At 39.7% G+C, this 22,442-nt stretch overlaps 1 protein-coding gene across 3 annotated transcripts in view; it reads right to left on the bottom strand.

The window, feature by feature from the left end:
* The window catches only part of CFAP58 (cilia and flagella associated protein 58), a 57,903-nt gene extending 42,953 nt beyond the window's left edge, over window positions 1–14,950 (bottom strand). For 2 of the 3 annotated variants that reach the window (XR_005257473.1, XM_038141519.1), the window contains exons 1-6: window positions 14,656–14,947; window positions 13,015–13,296; window positions 7,971–8,107; window positions 6,118–6,274; window positions 3,886–4,080; window positions 1,600–1,737 (exon numbers count right to left, since the gene is read on the bottom strand). Coding sequence is in view for 2 of the 3 variants with exons in the window: in XM_038141519.1 (XP_037997447.1) it covers window positions 1,600–1,737; window positions 3,886–4,080; window positions 6,118–6,274; window positions 7,971–8,107; window positions 13,015–13,296; window positions 14,656–14,664 (918 nt within the window). In the remaining variant the exon portion in view is untranslated. Of the gene's footprint in view, window positions 1–1,599; window positions 1,738–3,885; window positions 4,081–6,117; window positions 6,275–7,970; window positions 8,108–13,014; window positions 13,297–14,655 lie in introns of all 3 variants that reach the window. The other variant, XM_038141520.1, reaches the window with a different exon arrangement.
* Between the last annotated feature and the right edge of the window lie 7,492 nt (window positions 14,951–22,442).

The raw sequence follows: 22,442 nt of genomic DNA, 5'->3' as shown, positions 1-22,442 counted from the left end.
AATCAATCAAAGTACCTGGTTACTGGGAAACATAACCAATAATCACAATAGCAATCAGTCTTTTTCCTTCTAAGAAGCAAGTATAACTGTATAATTCAGTGCCACTGCTAGATTTTACAGCTGTCACAGACTACAGTGTTCCACTTACAGCCTCAGATACTGATTCTGTGAGAAGGGGAATCCTGCTATGAAGCATCCTCTGGGAGAACAGGACTCTCCTCAGTTCTTTCTGACAATAAGCTTCAAGAGGTTTAAGAGTAGTTTGACAATTCACAATGCCCAGCACACAGCACACTGCAGGATGGTATTGCAGGCACAATCCCTACAAAAACTGCACCCCAGATCATGACTAGGGCTCTTAACCTTTAGCAGCTGGCTTAACTGCTAACTGGACAGTATCTTCTCTTTTTTTTTGTTCCCAGAAGTCCTTGAGCATGACTCTGAAAGTTCCATCAACTTTTCCTGAAATCAGGATGAGATCATAGAATCAAAATCTTCTGACACTCCTAAGTACCAAATGTAAGTCACATTTGTAAAGTTTTAAATAATGATGGCATTGGTAATGATAAAACTAGATAATCTGGAAAAGACAGTAATTTGTTTTTCAAAAAAGTAAGAAAAACAGCCTTCAGTTTCATTAATAAAACAAAACAGAAAGAAAGCTGCTATCATCCTCCATTAAGGATCCAAATCAGAATCATCTATGTCACATTAGTTGTGAACTGAGCTTTTAATCTGTCAGGGGTTAGTTCTATCAGACTAACAAGCAAACAAGATTATTATTTAGGTGAATTAGTTATACTCAATAAAACTCAAGAAGATAATTATTTTCTACCTGAATTTTCTAATGTTAACTGTTTTAACCCCAATGGTGACACAAAATGCAAGATGTAGTAAATAGCATAATAGCATCCAACATCTATACATTACCCTTTGTCAAGTGCTCTCAAAATACCCTAAAAAGAATATGCAGGAATCCTTTGATTCTTCCTTAACAGGAACACATCTGCTTCTGAGTTGTATAAAATGACTGTTAAGTAATGTGAAGTCAGGCAACAAAACCATTTAGATCTGAAAGTAAACACCATCTTGGTTATTTATATTCAACTTTCTCAATCAATACTGGGGGGGAAGAAATTTTAGTGTTGAAAGTAATTCCCTTCAGTGGAAACTATCCAGGACACCATTGTTATAATTTATAACCATTTTTCAATGGATTTTGGCAAAATTCAAATTACATTAATCATTGTAAGAAAATCATTTCTCTTATTTGAAGATCTCAGGATTGAAAAGAGACCCCATGTTTATGACCACCCATCCTTCATGAACACAGTGTTGAACATTTTGGTTCATGTGTTTTATGAAACAACTCCTCCAGGAGAACAGGCGCTACATTCTCAGATGAGAGGGGCTGGAGACTACCTGCCATAGAAAGAATGGCATCCAGCATCAGACAGATCTATTCCTAAAAACTACTCATGTTTCCTCCAAAACTACCCATGGGGAACTATCAGGACAGTAACTGAAGTCATCCCTCTCCCAAGTGGTAAGATTTCATTGGAGTGATACAGCTGGTAGGATGCACCTTCTGGAACTTACTTTCAGTTGTGCTGTCTTCTGACCAATGTCCTTCATCACATCATCAAGCATAGCACTCTGCTGCTCATTCTCTTGTGTGAGCTTTTGATATTTCATCTTCAATTGCTCAAGTTCCTTACCAGCTTTTTCATTCAAGGTCTGTTAGATTAAAGAACAATCCTATTAGTTCTTCTAAATCTCATTACAATACCTATGTACACCTGAAGACCAAACCTTCCTGCTACCCAGGAGACAAAAGCTGCTGCAGATTGTTGTCTGCTTAAAAACCAGCCTTCACTGTTGATGAAATTACTAATATTACTAAATATGATACATGGTCATAATGACATGGAGAAATCTTCATTTCTAATGAACAACAGATCCAGCATAATTTTTTTTTTTTTTTTGAAGCTTAGCAGGTGTTTATTGCAGGTGGTAAATAGATATTTTACTTCTTGTTAGGCATCTGGCAACCATCACATAATACAGCTTGCTACATACAATTACTGAAAATGAGTATGAGATTCAAATCACTTCAATCAGCAGAGGGCAGGGAAGCTTGCTTTATGAGCAAGCATCCCACATTAATGTGCTGATAACATTTCTCTGGGTACATGGTTTGCTGAGACCAGGACAAAGCATTCTGCTCTTTAATTTGTCTTCAGTTAAACATATGGAATAATGGTTTTGTGGTTTCTATACAGAACATATATTTCAATACTGGAGCTACCAGATTTAACTTCTGCTTGATGCAAATTTCCTTGCAGATATTACATATACAAATGAGGAAAGAACAACCATCATATTTTTCACTGCTGATGAAGTCATTATACATTGTGCCTTTAAAAAACATTAAAGGAAGAGAAGTAGAACCTAGTGTAAAAACAAGAAATACTCCTTTTTATATTGCAAATGTCAGGATAACACTGTTTCAGGCAACCCTTTATTGAGTCTTGGATAGGGGTGGGATAAATCTTATAGCAGCTGTATCAAACCATTTTCAATGTCATGCAAGAAAGGCTATTTCATTAGAAATTTCTTATAAAATAAGAATAAGAATAAAAGAATAGCAGGCATCACAACAACTACAATTCAACTGAGACAATAACCTGATGAAATTGCAATAGCTCTCTTACCTTCTTTTGAAGATTTCTACCCTGACCCTTGCAGAGTTGGATAGCCTGTGTTTTGGACAGACTTCGAGCAAAAGACCATTTAGGGCATTCACAAACACCTTCAAACCAGCACAGGCAAGGAAGACAATGCAGAAGTCTGGTTAATTAGCCCAAACACAGCATTTTATGTGAACTCTTGGTTTCCAGGACAGTTTGGATAATTGAATGTTCCTAAAATCTACACTTAGAAAGGCTGAAAGAGACTATAAAAAGGAGGAAGAATGGAACAGAACCAGTATATACAATGTGATTGCCATGGCAGATGATGAAGCTGCCCTCAAAAGCTGCATCAAATCAGTGATATTCAGAAAATTAAACAAGTCTTTTCTCTATCTTTTTTTTTGGTTATTTTAGTAAGACTTTGTGTTGACTAAAAATTGGCATAGACCTCTACCTTCTCAAATTCAGGGACCAGAAGGGAAGATAAAGCCATAAAAGTTATAAATTTACAAGATACACACAACTCACAAGGAAGTTTCCCTTGAGGTAGGACTAGTTTACAGTGATGAGATCTCCCCTGCCATTTGCTGAAATTGCTTCTCTGAGAGTTTCTCAAATTCAGGGGAAATGGACTGAAAACCTGAAAATTCACACACTTGCAGAACACTATGTAAGGACACATCCAGATAAAGTTTTTAGAAACAGAATGAGGAAAATCAATCAAAAAGGTTTATGAAGACAGTTCCTTGCCCTTTCACAGGCTTGAGAGGCAGATAAAAATTATTGTGAAAAAGAAGAAAGAAGGGGATGGAGGTAAAATTATTTTACCAATGCCACTAGACACAATCAATAGCAAAGCTGGCAATATAGTCAGAAGTCCAACCTGGCAGTCTCCTGCTCCTATAGATCATCCATGTTCTTCACAGACTGTGTCTCATTTGCTGTGATTTTTCAAGATGAACAATATCATTGCAATCCACTACCGACTTCTGTGAGAAATCTATCTGAAATCTGTCAGCAAGCTTTACATACTTATTTATTAGTAAATTAATATTTATATAAAAATAAATGTTCATTAAAACTTAATAATTTAATCTCCCTCCCTCTCCTTTCAGAAAAATCCATTTTCTTCTTAATTACAGATTTTACTCTCATCTTAGACCTGATAAATACAGTGTGCCATATACCCTACCTTCTGCTCTTTAAGATTATTTTCTATTTTCAGTTGCTCCTCTTTGGCATTCTCTATTTGTTGCTGTAACTTCTGGACCTCAGCTTGCTTCTTATCCATTTCAGCTAGAAGATTTTTCAGCTCAGTCTCCATTTTTTCCTTCTTTCGTGCCTCTCGTAATTCCTCGCTTTGACGCAGCTGGATGTCTTGCTGAAGCTATAATAATGAAGAAGAAAACAATTTTAAATTCTGCTGCCTTTTACTCAGGAAAACAAGTCCTCTCACCTGTCTGATTCTGCTTGATTTTAAAAACAAGAGGTTCTATATTATTGCAACCATCACTGTATGCCAGATCTTCTCAGAAGTAATTATGTTTTCTAATGGTTGAACAAAAAATTCTGCATGAGGGCCCTATTTATTGATGACAAAAATTTTTTAAACACCAGTCAGTTCACCCAGACAGAAGGATCTGATACAGTCTATACATAAAGGCATTCTTCTGGAGATGTAGTGGCATAATTGTCTTTACTGTTATAAGTTACTTGCAAAGGGGTACTTTCTGAATGCAGCATTAAAATTAATTGGGGCTGGATGCTGTATTGCAAGGATTTTTCTTTTTATTACTCTCTCTGACTAGCAGAAACACTTATTACACTGATATTAAAGGACAGAGAGAGATGTCAGACCAGTGTTCATTTTCTCAACTGGTCTCAATCTTTCTACTCTCAAAGTTCCTATGTGGAAACTCTGAAAGAGGAAATTTTTCTCATATTTAATAGACTGTCTTGTGACTCCTGCTCTCTCCCTCCACAAAAATTTGATGGAGCAGAATCAGCAGAGAAGAGACACAGGGGGCTGATCCATATGGAAATATTCAGTTCATCCAGGGACCAGCAATTGAAAGATGTTCTTTGCTTAAAGATTCCTCCCCCTCTGAGCCCACAGATGAAAAGTTGCCAGAACTAACAGGGTCTTCAACAGGATCTTCAAAGAGACATTGTCATTTAAGCAGTCTGAAGTGGAGAATAATTTCATCCTGGGAGAATGGGAGGTGATTACAAATGCTGTAACAATTCTGTAAATTTAAGGGTTGATGAACTGAGTATCAGAAGATTAGGGCTGCCAAGATTCAACAAGTTTTGACTCTTTTCTCTCATGCCCACAGTGCTGTCAGAAAAACAAAGATTTTATATTCTCTTCTTGTACATTACCAGTCATCTGCTTTATAAATAGAAACAATTTTTGTGCATGAAACCTAGACTGATCATTACTTTCTTATTTGTGATTTATAAAAAACTGAAAGCCAAATGCTCCTTCTACCTCTTCTCTGTTGTTTAAGTGTGATTTTCTACTCTTCCTTTCTCTGGGTGTCTTGCTCCAGCCCCTATTTATATTCTCCTTTAATTCTTTCATTTCTCATTAGTATGCTTATATATTTGATATATCAGAGTTCTGTATGCCATCTTCCATCTTTTTCTACCTTCCATTCAGTGGCTATTCCACTGATCCTCAGCCTTCTCCATCTCTAGCTGCTCTGTACATTTCAAGAAAGCCGTACATATTGATCACAATGAACAACTGTCTACTCAGATGGTCAGAAAAATAGAAAGCCTAACTTCATGTAAAGCCGAGATGGAGAGAGCAGATGACTGCTCCCTACAGACAATTGTGTGGTAAAAAATTTAAGTGGAAAACAGTAATCCAGAATCAGAGTAAAGAAGAAAGTAGGAGATACATAATCATGAAAAAAGTAAGAAACTGGAAAAAGCTTCCCATAAAGAAGAAGAGACAAAACAACTTCATTATTTTTAAGTCAGATTTTGATACATTCTTTAAAATGATGGTATCTCATAACATGGCAACCACTGCCAACAGCAAGGGACCAAGAATCTCCATTCCAGGTCTATGTCCTAAGTGTCTCTTTTGAGGCATAAGGATTTACAATAAAAAAAAAATCCCACTTCTTCAGCATTAAAGATGATGACAATTCACAAAAAACAACCTTGGCCTCACTGGGGTATTGGGAAGCTGTGGAAGCAGCTGGTACATGACAATACACTTTGCAAAGTACATAGCCTAAAACTACAGAAAAATATAAAAGTCATTCACAGCAGAGTCCACTAAGAGCACTCCTGAAAATGTTTAAGACACCAAAGAACAGGTGGTAGCATCTTAGTCACTGGAGATGAACTGTAAGTGTGGAGAAAGGCTCAGGACAAAGCCTAAAATCACCATCTGGTGATCAATACAGACCTGCAAAACAGATTGCTCTGCCTCATTTTTTGCCTTTTCTGTTTCCTGCTGCTGCTCTGTGATTTCAGTGAGATTTTGACGTAACTTCACAACTTCTGACAACAGTTGGTCTCGCTCTTCTGTTACCTCTTCTTGAAGTCTTAGCAAATCCTCAACACTGGAAGCAAGAAATAATAGTCAAGCAGTGTCATAGGCCATTTCTGTTCTTCCTCCTATGCCAGAGAAAGACTTTAGTGAGAAAGAGGAGTTTAATTTTTTTTTCCATTTTAAACTCCTCTGTATGAAGACTGATGGTCAACTGAATTATATGCTTTATCTACTGTGAACAGTGTCACCATCAGCCAAGTCAAAACTCTTTCTTGTTGTATCACATCCTCATGATTCTGAATAAACCTTCCATTTCCCAGAAAGGTAACAGGGAAAAAATTTCCTCTTCTGTTCCTGTGGCAAAATTATTCAGGGACCAAAATGTTACAGTGTTGTAACCTGTCTCTCTGCACCTCACCTGACTGGACACCTAACTGGGTTATGTCATACAGTCACATAATGTAAAAATAAAAACTGACTCTGTTTTGACACATTTACAATATGAAAGAAAGTCCAAGCTGTGGGTTCAAGCTCAGTCTTAAAAAGCTGTCTCATTGTTCTAAAAGATTATTGGGTTTTCAAGACTGAAATCTGCAAAGGAGTGACTGTATCTAATGGCCTTGTCACTGGACAGGGCAATACAGAGGGAACTTCAAGAAGAAATTGTAAGCTGGCAGCAGCCTGGGCAGAGCTGGAAAGAGAAGGGAGGTGTTGGCAAACTAACAGCTCCTGGCTCTTGCAGGAAAATGCAAAAAGCAGGTAGAGAGAGAAGACTTTAAGGAGAGTTATACGAGGGGGAGGTTGAATGACCAAGGTTTTAGATCCAAGGAAAGCTGTTAAACAGGTCCAGAACATGTCAAGGAAAAAAGGTGAAGGATTTGTCACAGACCCAGGTGGTTTATCTGCTGGCACATTCCCTGGAGGAGGAAGTGCCTGAGCACACTGAAGACCTCCTGGTTTTGCAGCCTGGATTCACAGAGAGTGCAGACATGAGCATGTCCCCTACATATCCTGCATGCATATTATAAATAAATACCTTAAACTGTGTGAAAATTTCAAGCCATAATCAGGTGGGCCAACCACCAGCAATTTCAGTAGAAAGTGCACAGGCCAGAGAGTCAAAACACAGTCTTATCTTCGAGTTTAACTTCATGTTACAGCATAAGCAGTCTCTGAGGACTTGATACTACAAACAGTAGGTTCTGGAGAGCTTCTGAGCAGCTCCAAAGGATGATTACTATGTGCACAACGCAGTGGCTTAGAGGCTCCATCTCAGACTAGGTCCCTCTATGTGTGTTTGGTTAAAAAAAAATGAAACATAATCTTGAAAGTGTATCAAATACAAACAAGAACACAGACAGTGTTAAAGCCTTATAACAAAGCTAGGAACAGAAGAGAAATCAAGTGTCCTGCTTTCCTGATTTATCTACTTGACCTTGCTGCTGTGAAATGTAAAAATGTTGACAGGATCCTATTCACAAAGTATGCTGAAGAGTTTGTCAGATAAAACAGTATGACACATACTGAGAAAGTGCATAGTATTCATTTTATTTGATCTTTTAGCTTAATCCAATACTGAATGAACTCAGTCAGAGCCTGATTCTGTACTTGCTCACTGCATAAACACATAGACAAACAAATGTGTATTCATGAGAAAAGTAAAAGACAGAAAAGATCTATGTTTTCCACTGTGTCTACATGGCTAAGCAAGGTATAGAACGGTAGAAAACCAGATCAGGCTTTCCCTCTCCCTGAGGAAAACTTACTTGTCCTCCTGTCCAGCTCTTTCCTTCATTAAATTATTTAGCCGTGAAATTTCCACTTTCAGTGAGTCAATTGTTTCCTTTGTTTTCTGTTCCCTTTCATAGGCTTTATCCACCATTTTCCAGGCCTTTTCAAGCTCCTAGGAATGAAATGGAAAATAATTACATAAATTAAATTGTGTTTAAAAATAACCACAAATTAGAAATTAATTGCCTTGCACTTTACTTAGTTGAGGAAATAGATTTTTGTGCCTTTTCATGATTAGGTTCACAACAGTCCCCTTCACTTGGTATCTTTTGTTTTGGCTGGGGGCATGGACTCTGTGAGGCTTTGATAACGTGAGTACCACCAATATCAGTAAAAATTTACTAACAATTCAGTGCCCACAAAGGTATCATATACTTAAATAACTCATATCTGTAAAATTCCTTTTAGGACAATGAGCATCCTATTTGATTTGGATGAGAAAAACTCAACTTTTCTTCCTCTTCATTCATTTTCATCTGTGAGGACTTAGTGTAATTTGATTTGAACTAGGTTTTTAGACAAGGCTCAATTCTTATGCCAAATTTTAAGACAAGGAGTTACTTAAATGACGGATTTACGTGCCTCTCACAAGCCTAGGGTTTGATACCCACAAACAGGATAAGGGAGAAGGATTCACTTCATTTTATAACTTCCTCTGCCTCTCTCTGCCTTGAATCAGATCCTTATGATCTGATTCAAAATCAAGGTTTATTCCTTGCTAGGTTCAAATGAAGCTCCTAGCATTTCTGGAATCCTGTGCTAAACAAACAAACAAACAAACAAACAAACAAAAAACCACATAAATTCAGCACGTGGAAGGAAAGTTCCTGAAGTCTCAGTAAACTACTTTTATACTAGAAGTCCCTGAGCTTCAAATCACAGCATGATGCTCTTTTCTCAGCTGGCTCCTAGCAGAGTTCTGGACTTCATGAACTTGTACAGATTTGGACCCCAAGTGTGGCTGTGCAGTTCTACATTAGGTACAGGGTCTCCCCAAGGAAAGCCAAATAGGAGCATCCTTATATATGGCCATAAAATCCCTTTCAACTCCTACTTGCATCATATGAAATTGGGGCAGGAAAAAAGTAGTTTAGAAACCATCTCCACATGAAAGAAAATAAAATAATTTAATTTATATCAAGTTGTTTACAGAAATTCTTTATTGTAATTGACATCTCTGCTTCTTAAAACAAACAAACAAACAAAAAACCCCTAATGTTAAACTCCAAATCATGACAGCTATGTTGTGTTATATTAATAATATACTTATGGAACCCTTAAAAATCAAATATATGTAATATTTAGCTGTTTACTGCCTGAATTAAAAATTCAAACTATAGAACTAGCAGAATTAATAGGCTACCAGATTTTGCTGAAAGATAACACAAAGTATAACATCTGTAGCCTCTTCAAACTGCAGAGGGAATACATTTCCATTTTATTTATTCAACTAGCTCAGCATATCCAAATTTGAGAAACCATCTGGAACACAAAGATCAGGAATTTTTGCTCTTCCTTTTTTTCTACATGTACTAATAAAAAGGTAAACAATAGGCTTTCCTTGCTCAGAAAATCTGAAATTACAGTCAATTAAACTCACTACCTACAAACAGTATTTTCATTACTTAATAAATTACTTAGTTCAAAATTTAGCCTGAAAAAATGTGCTTTTTCACTTATGCATCAAGCATTTTTAAACAGTTGTATACATAAAATCAATTTTTCTGTCATACATTTTGAATTCTAATTTCCATTCAATACATAAAGAATTACGCATTTTCTAATAAATTACACGTTTTTCATTCATTAATATCTCACAGAAAAATACTAAATTCTGAAATTTAAATAAATGCATGTTGGGCTGAAGTAATGGCACGAAGACACAGTGTACATATTGACTAGCAGAAAACAAAAAATATAACTGTAAATAAACATGTTTCAGATTTGTCAACCAGTAAGAGGCAACCACCCTTTCTCTAGAAAAATGTAAATTGAAAATAAGATTAAAGCTGATTACTTACATCAGAGCTTCCTGCTGGCTGATTAGACTGTGATTAAAATTGGTGAATTAAATCATTAAGACCGGAGTTTTGGGGAATAGAACTGGGGAATAAAATCAACAAGCCTCTGAAAGGTTTTAGTGGCTTCAGAGAGTCTTTTTTGTTCTGATGAGTATTTGCAAAAGTGATCTCTTGAAGCCAACGAGACCATTCAGATAAGCACAGATTTCAGGTCACCCTAAGCTGTGCTTTTTGAACTTTATCTTTGGCTTGTAAAAACTACTGTATTGAATTTGTATTGATAATACCAATTTCTATCAATAAAGTAAGAAGACATGGGTGATGGCCACACTAATAAGCAAAATCTAAATAAGAATTTTCTACAGACTTCAGCATCAGCAAAGCCGAGCTTCATTGTAGTTGCTCCTTGGTTGTGTCTTCTGCTGTAAGAGTGGATCAATAGATCTGTTATTTTCAGAAGTAAAAAGGAGCAAAATTTTGACGATGGAAGTCTTCATAGAAGAAATATTCACATTGTTATTCAGTGTGAAAGATTGCAGTGTGTCAGCAACATGGGCTGATTGCAGTACAAGATAGGTAGGTAATGCATGGCAGTCTGCTGCATAATTAAAGAAAGTTCACTGGATATTTGCTGTTAGAATGATTCAAAAATCTTTGGAGAAGTACTGAACTCCGGAACTTGTGAAGCAGAACTTATGAAGTGTGACTGCTTTACTTTGCTTTCATTAAATACCCCAAAGATCACATCAGTTTCATTGCTCAGAAACTGAGAATTAATGAAACTTTTTTATTATATTGGATTGATACGCCTGGAAATTGAAAATTTGGTAATTTCAAGCAGGGCAGTACAAGCTCCTATAAATTCCTCTCCTAGCATTCTTCCAGTGCAGACTCATGGATCAGTGTCCCTAGCCATGAAAAACAGAATTGAATTCCCTTCATGATTAGCTTGGCCCTTTGCTCCTTTGATATTTCTGTAAACAGCAGATTGTTGTGTCCAGTTTATTAAAACTACAAAACAGAAACTTTAACTGCCACCTGACAGTTAACAGCTATTGATTATCACTGACCCACCTCCTACCAGCCACTGATCTGTGTGCTTAACCCCTGCCCTAAACAAACTCTACTGATTACAAACAGGCTTCACATGGAGAAAAATTTTTCTTCTGCAACTGTTATTTCTTACCCTAATGACCCATCAAGTCACCAAGATGTAGGGCCTCAATTTGGAGCAACTATTCCATTTTTACAGGAACTGTTCCATTTTTACAAGAACAGCCCCATCAGGATTCTTTTATGGTTTATAAATAATTAAACTGTGGGACAGATTGTTTGTTTAATTTAGCACTGAAGAATTTAATCTTAGCTACTTTAGCACTTGAACTTCCTTCAACACTTAGCTTGGATACATAGGAAACACATTGTTTGAATGTTAACAAAATTGCAGTGAAATACTACAACTCTTATAGAACTTTCCTTCAGAAAGAAGAATAATATGGAATTTAAAGGGTTTACCAAGCAAAACCTCAAACAAGACATGAACATTTTGAACAATATCCAAATAATTCCTGAACCTTTAAGAGGAGGACTAATTCTCTGAAAACTGAAATAGCATCAGCTGTATACTTGACTCACAGCACACCACTAGAAATGAAATGTCCCATGTTGTGCATTGCACATCATTTCTAGCAGGATCATATTGTAAAGCAGCTTTTTCACTAGAAAATCACTTAATGGGTTCAATAGCAGGCGGTATGATTCAGTCATATCCTGCTTGAGCTTAAAATTAGCTGCTGAAATTGGAAAGGTTCTTATTTTCCCAACATTTCCACTCCTCAGTTTTATGACGTTACCAAGACGTCTCCTCAGTCTGGGAACATCTTGAAGAACCACCTCTCCTACTGTTCACACACAGTGGAGTATTGCCATGTGATAGCAAAAAGGGAACTGTAAGGATCATCGTGGTTCCTGATGTTCATTTACCAGGTTTTGATTAGCAGCAGTGAAAATAAACAAGATTTTCCATGCTTTTTCTCCTCCTTGAAGAGGCTTTGGGCAGTACCACGGGTTTGCAAACTGTGGCCATAGGATGACAGTGCTGCTATTTATATTTACTCTGAATGTATTTTCTTCATAATTCTAAGGACAAGAAACTCCATTTCAAAGAATTTCTATTTCTGCAGTGCTCAAAAATCACTCTGGATTGCTACACTGACTTTATTTTACCGGAACAAACCACTTTATTGTAAGGCATGGAGGTTTCCCAAATAAGTGCTAAATTAAAGCCTATCTAGGTATCACAAAGCTAAGTGTTTAAACCACCAGAATGAAGAAGTTCCACATACAGTCTTATGATCACTTGGCAGCTTTAGGTTTCTGACAGTGAAAATTCACTGTAAGCCTAAAAACATCAACGGTTTTTAGTGAGCCAAACACTTTGATTTGACAGAGTCTAAATCAATAATAACAAACAACACATCAGAGTGAATTGGTGAAATCACACTGAAATGCTATATAGGATTCCTTTTCAAAAGCACTGTGAAACATTTATTTATATAAGTTGTCACTTCCCTGGCCTAAAATCCATACTTCAACAAAAAGTAGGGGTTTTTTATGTTCTGGCAATAGTAAACATCCAAGCAATCCTTCAAAAGTTATAATGAATCAAAACCAGTACATTAAGTTGAAAATGTGCCATTTTACAGAGGGAAAGCTTAAACAAAAACTATTAGTAAGTACTTGAAAGCTGATGAAGTTGGTTTAGTGCAAATAAACACAGAAATTGACTGAAACCTGTAAATATACCAGGCTGAGCAAACAAAGCAAAGCAGAGGTTAAACAACTGGAGATGCCACCTCTATAAACAACTGGAGATGCCACCTCTTAGCCCTACAGCCAGCTCTCTACATAAAATCAAGTGTTCTTGCAGGTGCTTCTCTTATTACCATGTTTTTCATTAACAATTTCAGATCATACTTTATTCTATTCAAAACTTTACCGACTTCAATGATGATATAGTTTCCTCATCATCATGAGTGAGTTTGGTGAGCACAGCTATTTTGGATGACTTCTCCACAAGCTCAGCACTCAGCTTCCTGCATTTCTCCATTAGATGCCTTTCATTTTCACGAGACTTCTTCATAATAGCAAAAAGCTTCTCATATTCGACACGGAATTTTTCCAGAGCTTCATCTCTGTTCAGTATACTGATGAATTCTTCAGAGTCTTTTTCCAGTGCTTCAAAGGCACTTTCTTCTAGATATGGTTTGTCAGACTCTTCCTGCATGAAATAATCAACAAACAGGAAGAATTCAACATCTCACTTATGACCCCAGAATACAAAAAAGTAATATACTGAGTGTATAACAGCTACTAAGAAATCATGACAAAATTTTCTGTAATAACAGTTCTTTTGCTAGCATATAATATGCATGTTGTAGGCTATTTTTCAAACACATTTCCCCCAATTTTACTGAAATAACTTGTGCTTTACCAGCCAGAGTTCTTATAATTGAGTCCCACAACTGCTTTAAAGACAAGTCTATAAAATACCATGCTTGTGATAGTGTTTGAATAATGCATCAACCACTGAAGAAACTCAGTATTTTAGCCCTAATTCTGCCCAGTTTTCTACCCTCTAAAGTCTGATTAGTTTATGATTTCTATCCAGCTAGTGCCAGGGACATGCAGACAAGCACGTCTCAAAGCTCCAGTAATGCTAACACAATCCAGTCCTCCCTCTGTGCGAAATGCAACTGTTAAACCTTCTACAGAAACATTTTTCATCTAGCTCAGTTCTGATGCCAAATCCTTGCAAATTCACCTCTGAGGTGGTCTCTAGGGTAGGGAAGCAGCTCTCCTGTCAGCAGGAAGACCACAAGGGCAACTTTAAGCTGCAGTCCATGCTCCGGCCAGCATCAAAGAACAATCTGAGCTGCGAGCTGAAACTTAGTGCATCCTGCCTTCAAACCTGCTCTGGGACTCATGGCTTTCTTCTCATTTCATCCTCCTCTCCAAAGCACAGAATCACAAAATGGTTTGGGTTGGAAGGGGCCTTAAAGATCATCTCATTCCAACTCCCTGCCATGGACCTTCCACTAGACGATGTTGCTCAGAGCTCCATCCAACCTGGCCTTGAACATTTCCAGGGATGGGACATCTGCAACTTTTCCGGACAACCTGTGCCAGTTTGTCACCATCCTCCCAGTAAAGAATTGCCTACTAATATCTAATCTAAACCTACTCTCAGTTTGAATCTGCTCCCCTCTGTCCTGTCCCCACTATGTGCTCTTGTGAAAAGCTCTCCAGTTCTCTTGTAGGCTCTCTTCAGGTACTTCAGTCTTGATCTTGTTCGTGTTTGTGATTGTACATAGAGTTAAAAGATGAGCAGTAATGAAGGGGTAGGCAGGGCAGGAATCACACCCACGATCTTATATGTAGCAGCTGCTCCTAAAATTTAAGATTTACTACTGCCTGGGTACAAGTACAGGAGCTAACTGATCTCTCCTCACAGGTGACACAGAAGCATGGTACATGGTTACAGATGATACACGGGTGATGTTGTCGGGCTTATCCTGAGGTGCAGCCTTCGTCCCGTCCAGGGAACAGGAAGGGAAGGGAGGGGCAGGTTACAGGTTACCTCAGCCATGCTGCCGTCGGGTGGAGGTGGCGGGCTCGGTGCAGAGGGTCGGTGTCAGTGCCGGTGCCGGCACGGGTGGCGGTGCCGGTGCCGGTGCCGGTGCCGGTGCCGGTGCCGGTGCCGGTGCCGGGGCCGTGGCGGTGGCGGCCCGGGCCCGCGGCCGTGCCGAGGCGGCTGCTCGCAGCCAGCGCCGCTGCGGTATCGTAGCAACGGCGGCGGCTGCGGGCGGGGCCGCGCTGGGCCCGGGGCCACCGTCTGCCACGGGCCCGGCGGCCGCGTATAGGGATGGCCCCGTCACCCCGCTGCCGAAGGGTGACTTGTCCTCCAAAAACTGTGTGTCCGTCCTGCTGCTGAAGTTCGGCCGTCGGGGATTTTAACCAAGGACACCGAGGAATGTTTCCCCTCCGGCCCAAAAGGCTCCCGGAGCAGAGCAGCTGAGCGCGGCCGGCAGGGTGGGCCAGCTCGATCACGGAATTGCTAGCGCCGGATACCTCTGGTGATGATCCAGTCCAGCCGCCCTGCCGAGGCAGGGACACCCAGACACAGGAATGTCTCCAGGTGGGTTTTGAACGTTTCCACAGAGGGAGACATCACGACCTCCCTGAGCAGCCTGTTCCAGTGCTTTGCCACCCTCTTTGGAAAGAATTTCTTCCTCGTGCTTAAGTGGAACATCTTGTGGTTTAGTTTATGGCCATTGCTTCTTGTCCTGTCGCTGGGCACCACTGAAAAAAAGCCTGGCATCATCATCTTGTCACCTGCCTTTGAGACATTTACATGCATTGATGAGATCCCCTCTCAGTCTTCTCTGTTCTCTCACACTGAACAGGCCCAGCTCCTGCAGTCTCTCATCATACAAGAGATGCTCCAGACCCATCATCGTCTTCGGGGCCTCCACTGGACCCTTTCCAGTAGCTCCTTGTCTTTCTTGTACTGAGTCCACCCAAGGCAGGGTTCTGTGGAAGGCAATAAACAGGGATTTGTGCAGTTTGGGGGCACAAATCATAGAACCACAAAATACATTGGGTAGGAAGGGACCTTAAAGATCATCTCATTTCAACCCCATGGCCATGGGCAAGGACACCTTCCACTATCCCCGGTTGCTTGAGCTCCATCCCGCCTGGGCTGGAACACTTCCAGGGATGGGGCATCCACAACTTCTCTGGGCAACCTGTTCCAGTGCCTCATCACCCTCACAGTAAAGAATTTCTTCTTAAAATCTGACCTAAATCTGCCATCCTTCAGCTTAAGGCCATTTCCCCTTGTCCTGTCACTACATGCCAAATGGCATTTGGAGCCTGACTTCTGCCAGGCTGGCAGAATATCATTGCACCCAGCTATTCACAGTAGCCTGTCTGTACATGTGGATGCTTTGGCACAATCCATGGTGCAGGAAAATGGGAGGCAGGACAGCGGCTCAAGGATCAGCTGCTGCTGTTCTCTCCACTCTCAGATAACCCCTGAAATGGGGGGGTTTATCTCTCTAAGCACACAAATTGTTCCATCTGATAGCTTTTTAGGGCAGGGAATGTACTGTAGCATGTGTACACTCTCTAGCAGCATGCATGTTGGTTAGGATCTTAAAGTACCACTTGAAACAAATAATGATGACAGAAAACTTTTTCTCTTGCTGGTTTAATGAAGCCTGAATTGTAGCACTTCATTTTACTGATTACGTGGCAAAACAGGCAGTTTCAAATGGATGCTTTCAAATGGTCTGATTTTACCATTAGAACTGGAGAATAATACACATTTTATAATGTATTCTTTTTATGTGTGACTTAATTTACAAAATACCCTATACACTGAAACATTCAATCATTTCAATGCACACTTCTAATAAAAAAAAAATCAATAAAGTTCCTTTTCTAAGTTTTGTACTCCCCTTTTCCCTCATTTTCTTTTGTACTGATGTTTCTTACATAATAAGATTACAAGGAAGATGATTATGATAAATTCCTTGATTCTAGGATTTCAGTTCTCAAGAGGACCAAACTTCTAGACCTTTAACATAAAACAACTGCACATGTAATGAAATATCAAATGATACGATTTTAATTTTGTGAGCAAAATACTGCTGGAGGAAGGGGAAATGCTCAGAATTTAAAAAAAATAATATTATATGATGAACAAAAAAAGGCCCTCCAATTTACATATCAAATATATAACTTTGATATTTTTGATACTGTTTCTTATGTCTTTAAAAACAAAACACAAGTAGAAGGGAGATAGTCAGCTTTGGGCTTCAGGTTTATGTTTGTGCTTGAAGAAAAACAGCATAAATGTGTCTAAAAATGATACCCATTTATTAGGACACTCCCATGAGCTTCCTGGTGTGGTTGAAAATGTCCCTGTTCACTGCATGGGCTTGGACTAGAAGACCTTTAAAGGCCCCTCCCAACCCAAACTATTCTATGATGCTACTCTTATGTTTTTCAAACTCCTCAGGATCTGTGTCCTCTGAAACTGTGTAAGTGTGATTGTATAGACTGGTCTTCATGACAACTTCCATTAGAGCTAAATTCACACAAATTCTGCAAGTTCACCCTTGTGGCAGCTGCATCTCTAACTGCATTGCAGACATAGTGGGGTGAGTGTTAGGAGTCCATGGGAACTCATGCAAAAGCCCATTTTATTTTAAAGCCTTAAAACATCACAACTCCTAGCACATAAGTGCAACCAGGACACAATCTGTGTGACTGTGAAGACCCAAATATTCACATTTAATTAGTTCTGCAACAAATTATACTAACAACAAGAAAATGCCTCAACAGTTTCATAAACAAGGAACTGCACTGACACGCAAGAGGACACCTGAGTTTCTGAACTTAGCAAGAATTTACTTTTGCTCAGGACCAGCCATTTAAAATTCCCTGTGCTTGAGATTCATCAGTGAAGTGTAAATAACCACATCTGCCCTCCTGCAATGGTGCTCTGACTGTCATGGCTATTAAAGATGCACTCATCTCATAGAGAGAATCTCTGGACAAGGTGGACCTCTTTGAGTGGGATCACTTTTTTACTCTCCCTTTTAAGATGGGCTTATGTTCCCAGCTCTGTGAAAACCTTTCTGCTAATAAGAGCAAAAAACTCCAATGGACACAGAAGAAAAAAATACCTTAAACCAAATAAATCTCCATTAATAGCAAGGACAAGCCAGACCTAGAAAGTTTCAGTTCCTTGAAAATATTGTTATTTATTTCCCTGAATGTCTTTGTTCAAGACACACATGCATTTTATGGTAAATAAGAAGAATCACTTGTCTCACCAGCTGCATAAAAGAGAGTTTTGCATCAGTGGAGTGTGTTGATGTGCATGCAGAAAGGGTTACTAGAGAAAAATGTTTGCTCACTGATTTATTTGAGGTCACAACCCTTGTGCAGTTAATTTAAGACGTGTTTTAAACTGTAGTAGCATGAAAATGATAAGCCATGACTTCCCGAATGTAAGGATTTATGGGCTGCTGCAGAGATATAAATAATAAAGTAAAATCTCCTCATAAGATGACCCAGGAGTATGTAAGCCATTTGGGGCAGGGACCATGACAGTACGTGTCTTCTGGAAAGTGTAAAAGGAACCTTGTAAGGAGAGGATGAGCCGCTGGAGGAAAGCGCGGGGGCTGCGGAGGCTCCTGGCAGCCCCGCTGCTGTCGGGAGGCGGCAGCACCGCACCACGGCCGTGGCCGCCGAGCTGCCCCGCACCACGAGCTGCCCCGCACCGCGCTCCCGACCCCAGACACGGGCTGCAACATCCCGAAACACCCGGGCATGGAGTGCGGGGTGAACACTGCTCGTGCATGAGGCTCTGCTTTTCAATTCGGTTTTGCTCAGATAACATCATCAATGGAAAATTACCGCTAAGGAAAGCAAAATTTATCTACCGATTTGCTAATATTAAATTATTGTTTGATGTACATTACAAATATGTTACATAAATATTACTTAATCTAACTGCAAGTCTTGTAATTTCCCCAGCAGGATGGAAATCCAGCAGAGCCTCATGGCCCCAAAGAGCAGAGATGCTTCAGGCACTGTCAGTGCTGACATCCTGGGACATACTCTGCAAACCAGATTGCCTTCTCAGAGTAACATCAGTCTTGCAGTCTTAAAAGGAACAAAAGTTACTGAAATGCTCCTAACTGAAAATGCTCCTTTTTCTCCAGTGACAAGGAAATGCTGTATAGTTTTCAATTACTTAATTATCTAACTGATGTTTTTACTATATTCTTTTTTAATGTCCTATCCACCTGTTATTTTTAAACTTAATGATAGTTTTATAACAAGAACGGTTGTTCAGTTTAAACTGGATTGAGACTTTCTACTTTGTTCATAAAGATGATGCAACAGATCTCAAATAACAGTAACCTTTGATCATGTTTGGCACTAGAGTTGAGCTAATGATCTCAAGAGAGGAAACATTACTATTTTCATAAGAAGCTAAATCATAGCAATGTTTCAATTAATAGAAACACCCAAATAAAGACCTTGGTTAGTTCTGAGAAGCTAAAGCTGACAAGTGGTCTGTGTATAATGTACAATTACATGTTATACATAAAAAATAAAATAGATGAGAGTTATGGAAAATAACTAAAATTAATTCAATAATCCTGAAATGAAGTTGAACTTGCTATTCCCCAGTACGGTTTGAAACTGTGGAACAGGTTTCCATCCCAGTTTTTCCTCCCAGTTCTGAAACTGGGATTACTATGGCATGTTAGAAAATTCCTCTCTTCTACCCTCCTCCAAGCTAAACACAGGAATTCTCCAAGACTACTGGATGAAAGCAATGCTCTACAGATTCCCATCACCATCACTGCCCACTGTGGGCTCCTACCATCACCAGTGTTATTGTTTATTCTATGAGTCTGGCTTCAGCTTTAGAGAGTGAGATTGGGGAACTTTTTTTCCCATCCTATTGCCCAGCATGATTAATCACTGGAGAGGCTATAAAGGAAAGCCTACAAGGTAACATAAATACACTTGGCCCTGCAGAACTCTTAGGTTTCTTCAATCAATGATTTCCATTACCTGCTTACCTGTTCTGACCCATGGCTGTCTTCCCAATCAGGAACATTTGGGTCTATTTAAAAATGAGTTTCAAATATGTATAGAGTCATCATGTGCTCATTAGCTTTCCAACAGCCTTTTGGTTCCACCAGCAGAATCCAGGCCCTAACATCATATTCCTGTTCCACTCACACTTTAGTCTTCAGCCTTTTAATTCTCAGCCACCAAGTCTTTCTCTAGATGAAAAATTTGTCAGGCATCTTTCACTATTTGACACCTGACTCCTCTGGAAGGAAGAGGCTATTAGGAAAATATCCTAATACCCAGAGAAGGGTGGAGAAGTCACAGAGATTTAAGATGTTTATAAGGTCAGGTGGAGCGGGTAGATGAGGACACTATATTGTGAGCTGCGAGGAGGTGATCCCATCTCCCTGCATATGTCCTTGCATAATATGCAGGAGGTGTGAAATGTCCATGGGTGGGAGTCCCCCACTCCCTTTTCCCCTTGATCTGCTCCTGCTATGCCTGCTAAAGCACTGTCCTGCTGCAGTCTCCTTCAGGCTTACACAAGGGTGGGCCCCAGCAGGGCCTGACAAGTGCAAGATTGTCACTCTGCTCTGTCTGTGTGAAGTGTTAATGTAACCTCCCTGTGTACTCCAGGCTCGAAGCTGTGTCCAGTATTCTTTGATTTTTTTTGTTTACTGTTTCTAATAGTTTAAGGAACTATTGATGGTTTTGTAATGAATTAGAAATACTAGTGGAAAGAATAAGTTCTCAATCATCTAACATATCTGAAAGCAGCTGGGAAAGGTACCTAAAATTTGAGTCTCAGCCCAAATCCTGCTCTTGTCCTGCACCTGCTGATGGGATCTTAGAGTCCATTTTAGAAATAGTATTATTATATCTAATTCCTGCTGCAGTAGTAGCCACGTCACAGAGCCACAGTTAAGTCCCAGTGTGTGAAGAGCTATGGTACTGTTACTCCACTGCTTGCAGCTTCAGGTCCTGCCCAGCATGTGAGGAAGGTTAGCGGAGCTTCGCTCACTATCAAATAAATTACTGCCTTTAGCAAGATAATGATCTCAAGCCTTCTGCAGTGCAGCAATACTCAAACTATGAATCATGTCCTAGAGTTGTCAGTTGCTTCTAGCTTTCCCACTTTCAGACTGCTGAACTGCATCAAAAGCCCCCTAACACAAATCAAATGAATGTGTCTTGGTTTGAGTTTTCCATTTATGTGTATTGTATTGTTATAATAATTTTATACCATCTTAGGTGGCACAAAAAGTAGATCCTGAATCTAGGATGGTGGGTATGTAATATAATCTGTTGAGATGTGAGCCTTCCGGTGAAAAATGTTCAGGTCTTTTCCCTGTATCCCAGAGAAATTTTGCAGATACATATAAATTATAGCCACTGTAACCTATAGTAATTTGTATTGTCCAATGTGTATATCCATACAGATACACATTCAGAATCAGTAATTTCTACCTTATTGGGCTTTATGTGGGTGATATTTAATAGATATTTTCCTCTGGGTTAGGTGATGAATAGCTGTGATCCAGGCAAAGGAGCTGCTTTCTCTCCTCCTGCTGCTCCAAAGTTCCCAGAGGAAATAAACAATGCATCAGACAGGCTGGGTCCTACTGCAGGGAAGCAGGGAGATTCCAGTACTGCTCTTGCTAGAGATATTTCCTTAGATTAGGGCATATGAGGAAGGAATGTACTAATAACACCCAGGTTGCTAATAAAACTGAATAAACTTGATTTGGACACTGAGGAAATAATGCCTGTATATACAATTATAATCACAAACCCTTGGAACAACACTAAAACTGTTACTTAATTTGATAAGCACTTCAGGAAATACAAAGAACAGAATGACTTAACAGTCCCAGTTATCACTTATGAGCTAGTCAGCTTCAGAACAAATCTGTGCCGCCACATTTGCCTGGTGCCTTCATGATAGCACAGTCTTAGTGCAACATAAAACACAGACTGTCACCCACCACCGCACATGTCCACCATCTGAGCTTAAAAAAAATCAAAGCAGTGGTGGTGAAGAACATGCAACATGCCAGAGCAGTAGTAATATAAACCAGTTGTTGCAGTGCTGTGGAAAGAGGAGGGGTACGATATAGTTCCCTAAGTCCCATAGATGTTACTATGCTCCTGCCCTTAAGCTTCCTGTGAAACTGACAGTTGTTGAGAAAACTTTTTTTTTTTGAGACATACAAAATGATGTCCTTTAACTCTAAAATGAGGGTAGTGTTCGAAAACACTTTCAAAAATCCTTTACTGTGGCCTCGATCATTAGCCAACACTTGCCGTGCCTCAGTTCCCTCATCCCTACTAGGACCGAGCCTGTCAGAATTCAAAAAGCGTTCGGACAAACTGTCAGGCACATGGTGGGGTTGTCATGTGCAGAGCCAGGCACTGACCCTGTGGGTCCCCTCCAACTCAGGATACACAATGATTCTAGACAAACTAGTACCACTTCTGGGCCACTTCTGGGGAAGGATGTCAGCAGCTCCACAGCTTTTTACTTGTGCCAGCTTGGAGCACGAAAATGGGTCAGCAGTTCCGAGATCTACTCCTTTGCTTTGATAAGAACAGTACACGAGGTTCCGTGTTTCAGCTGCTTTCCTGACTTTCAGGCACGACCACCAGGAGGTCAGAACACATCCGAGAAGCAAGATGAGCGCATTTCCTCTCCGTCCGCCGTGCCCTCGGTCCAACACCATCTGGGAAGCTAATGGGGGAGCCGAGGGGGAGATCACACAG

This window comes from Motacilla alba, chromosome 6 (genome assembly GCF_015832195.1).
Source record: "Motacilla alba alba isolate MOTALB_02 chromosome 6, Motacilla_alba_V1.0_pri, whole genome shotgun sequence".
Taxonomy (NCBI): Eukaryota; Metazoa; Chordata; class Aves; order Passeriformes; family Motacillidae; genus Motacilla; species Motacilla alba.
This window is presented reverse-complemented; position numbering and strand designations above follow the sequence as displayed.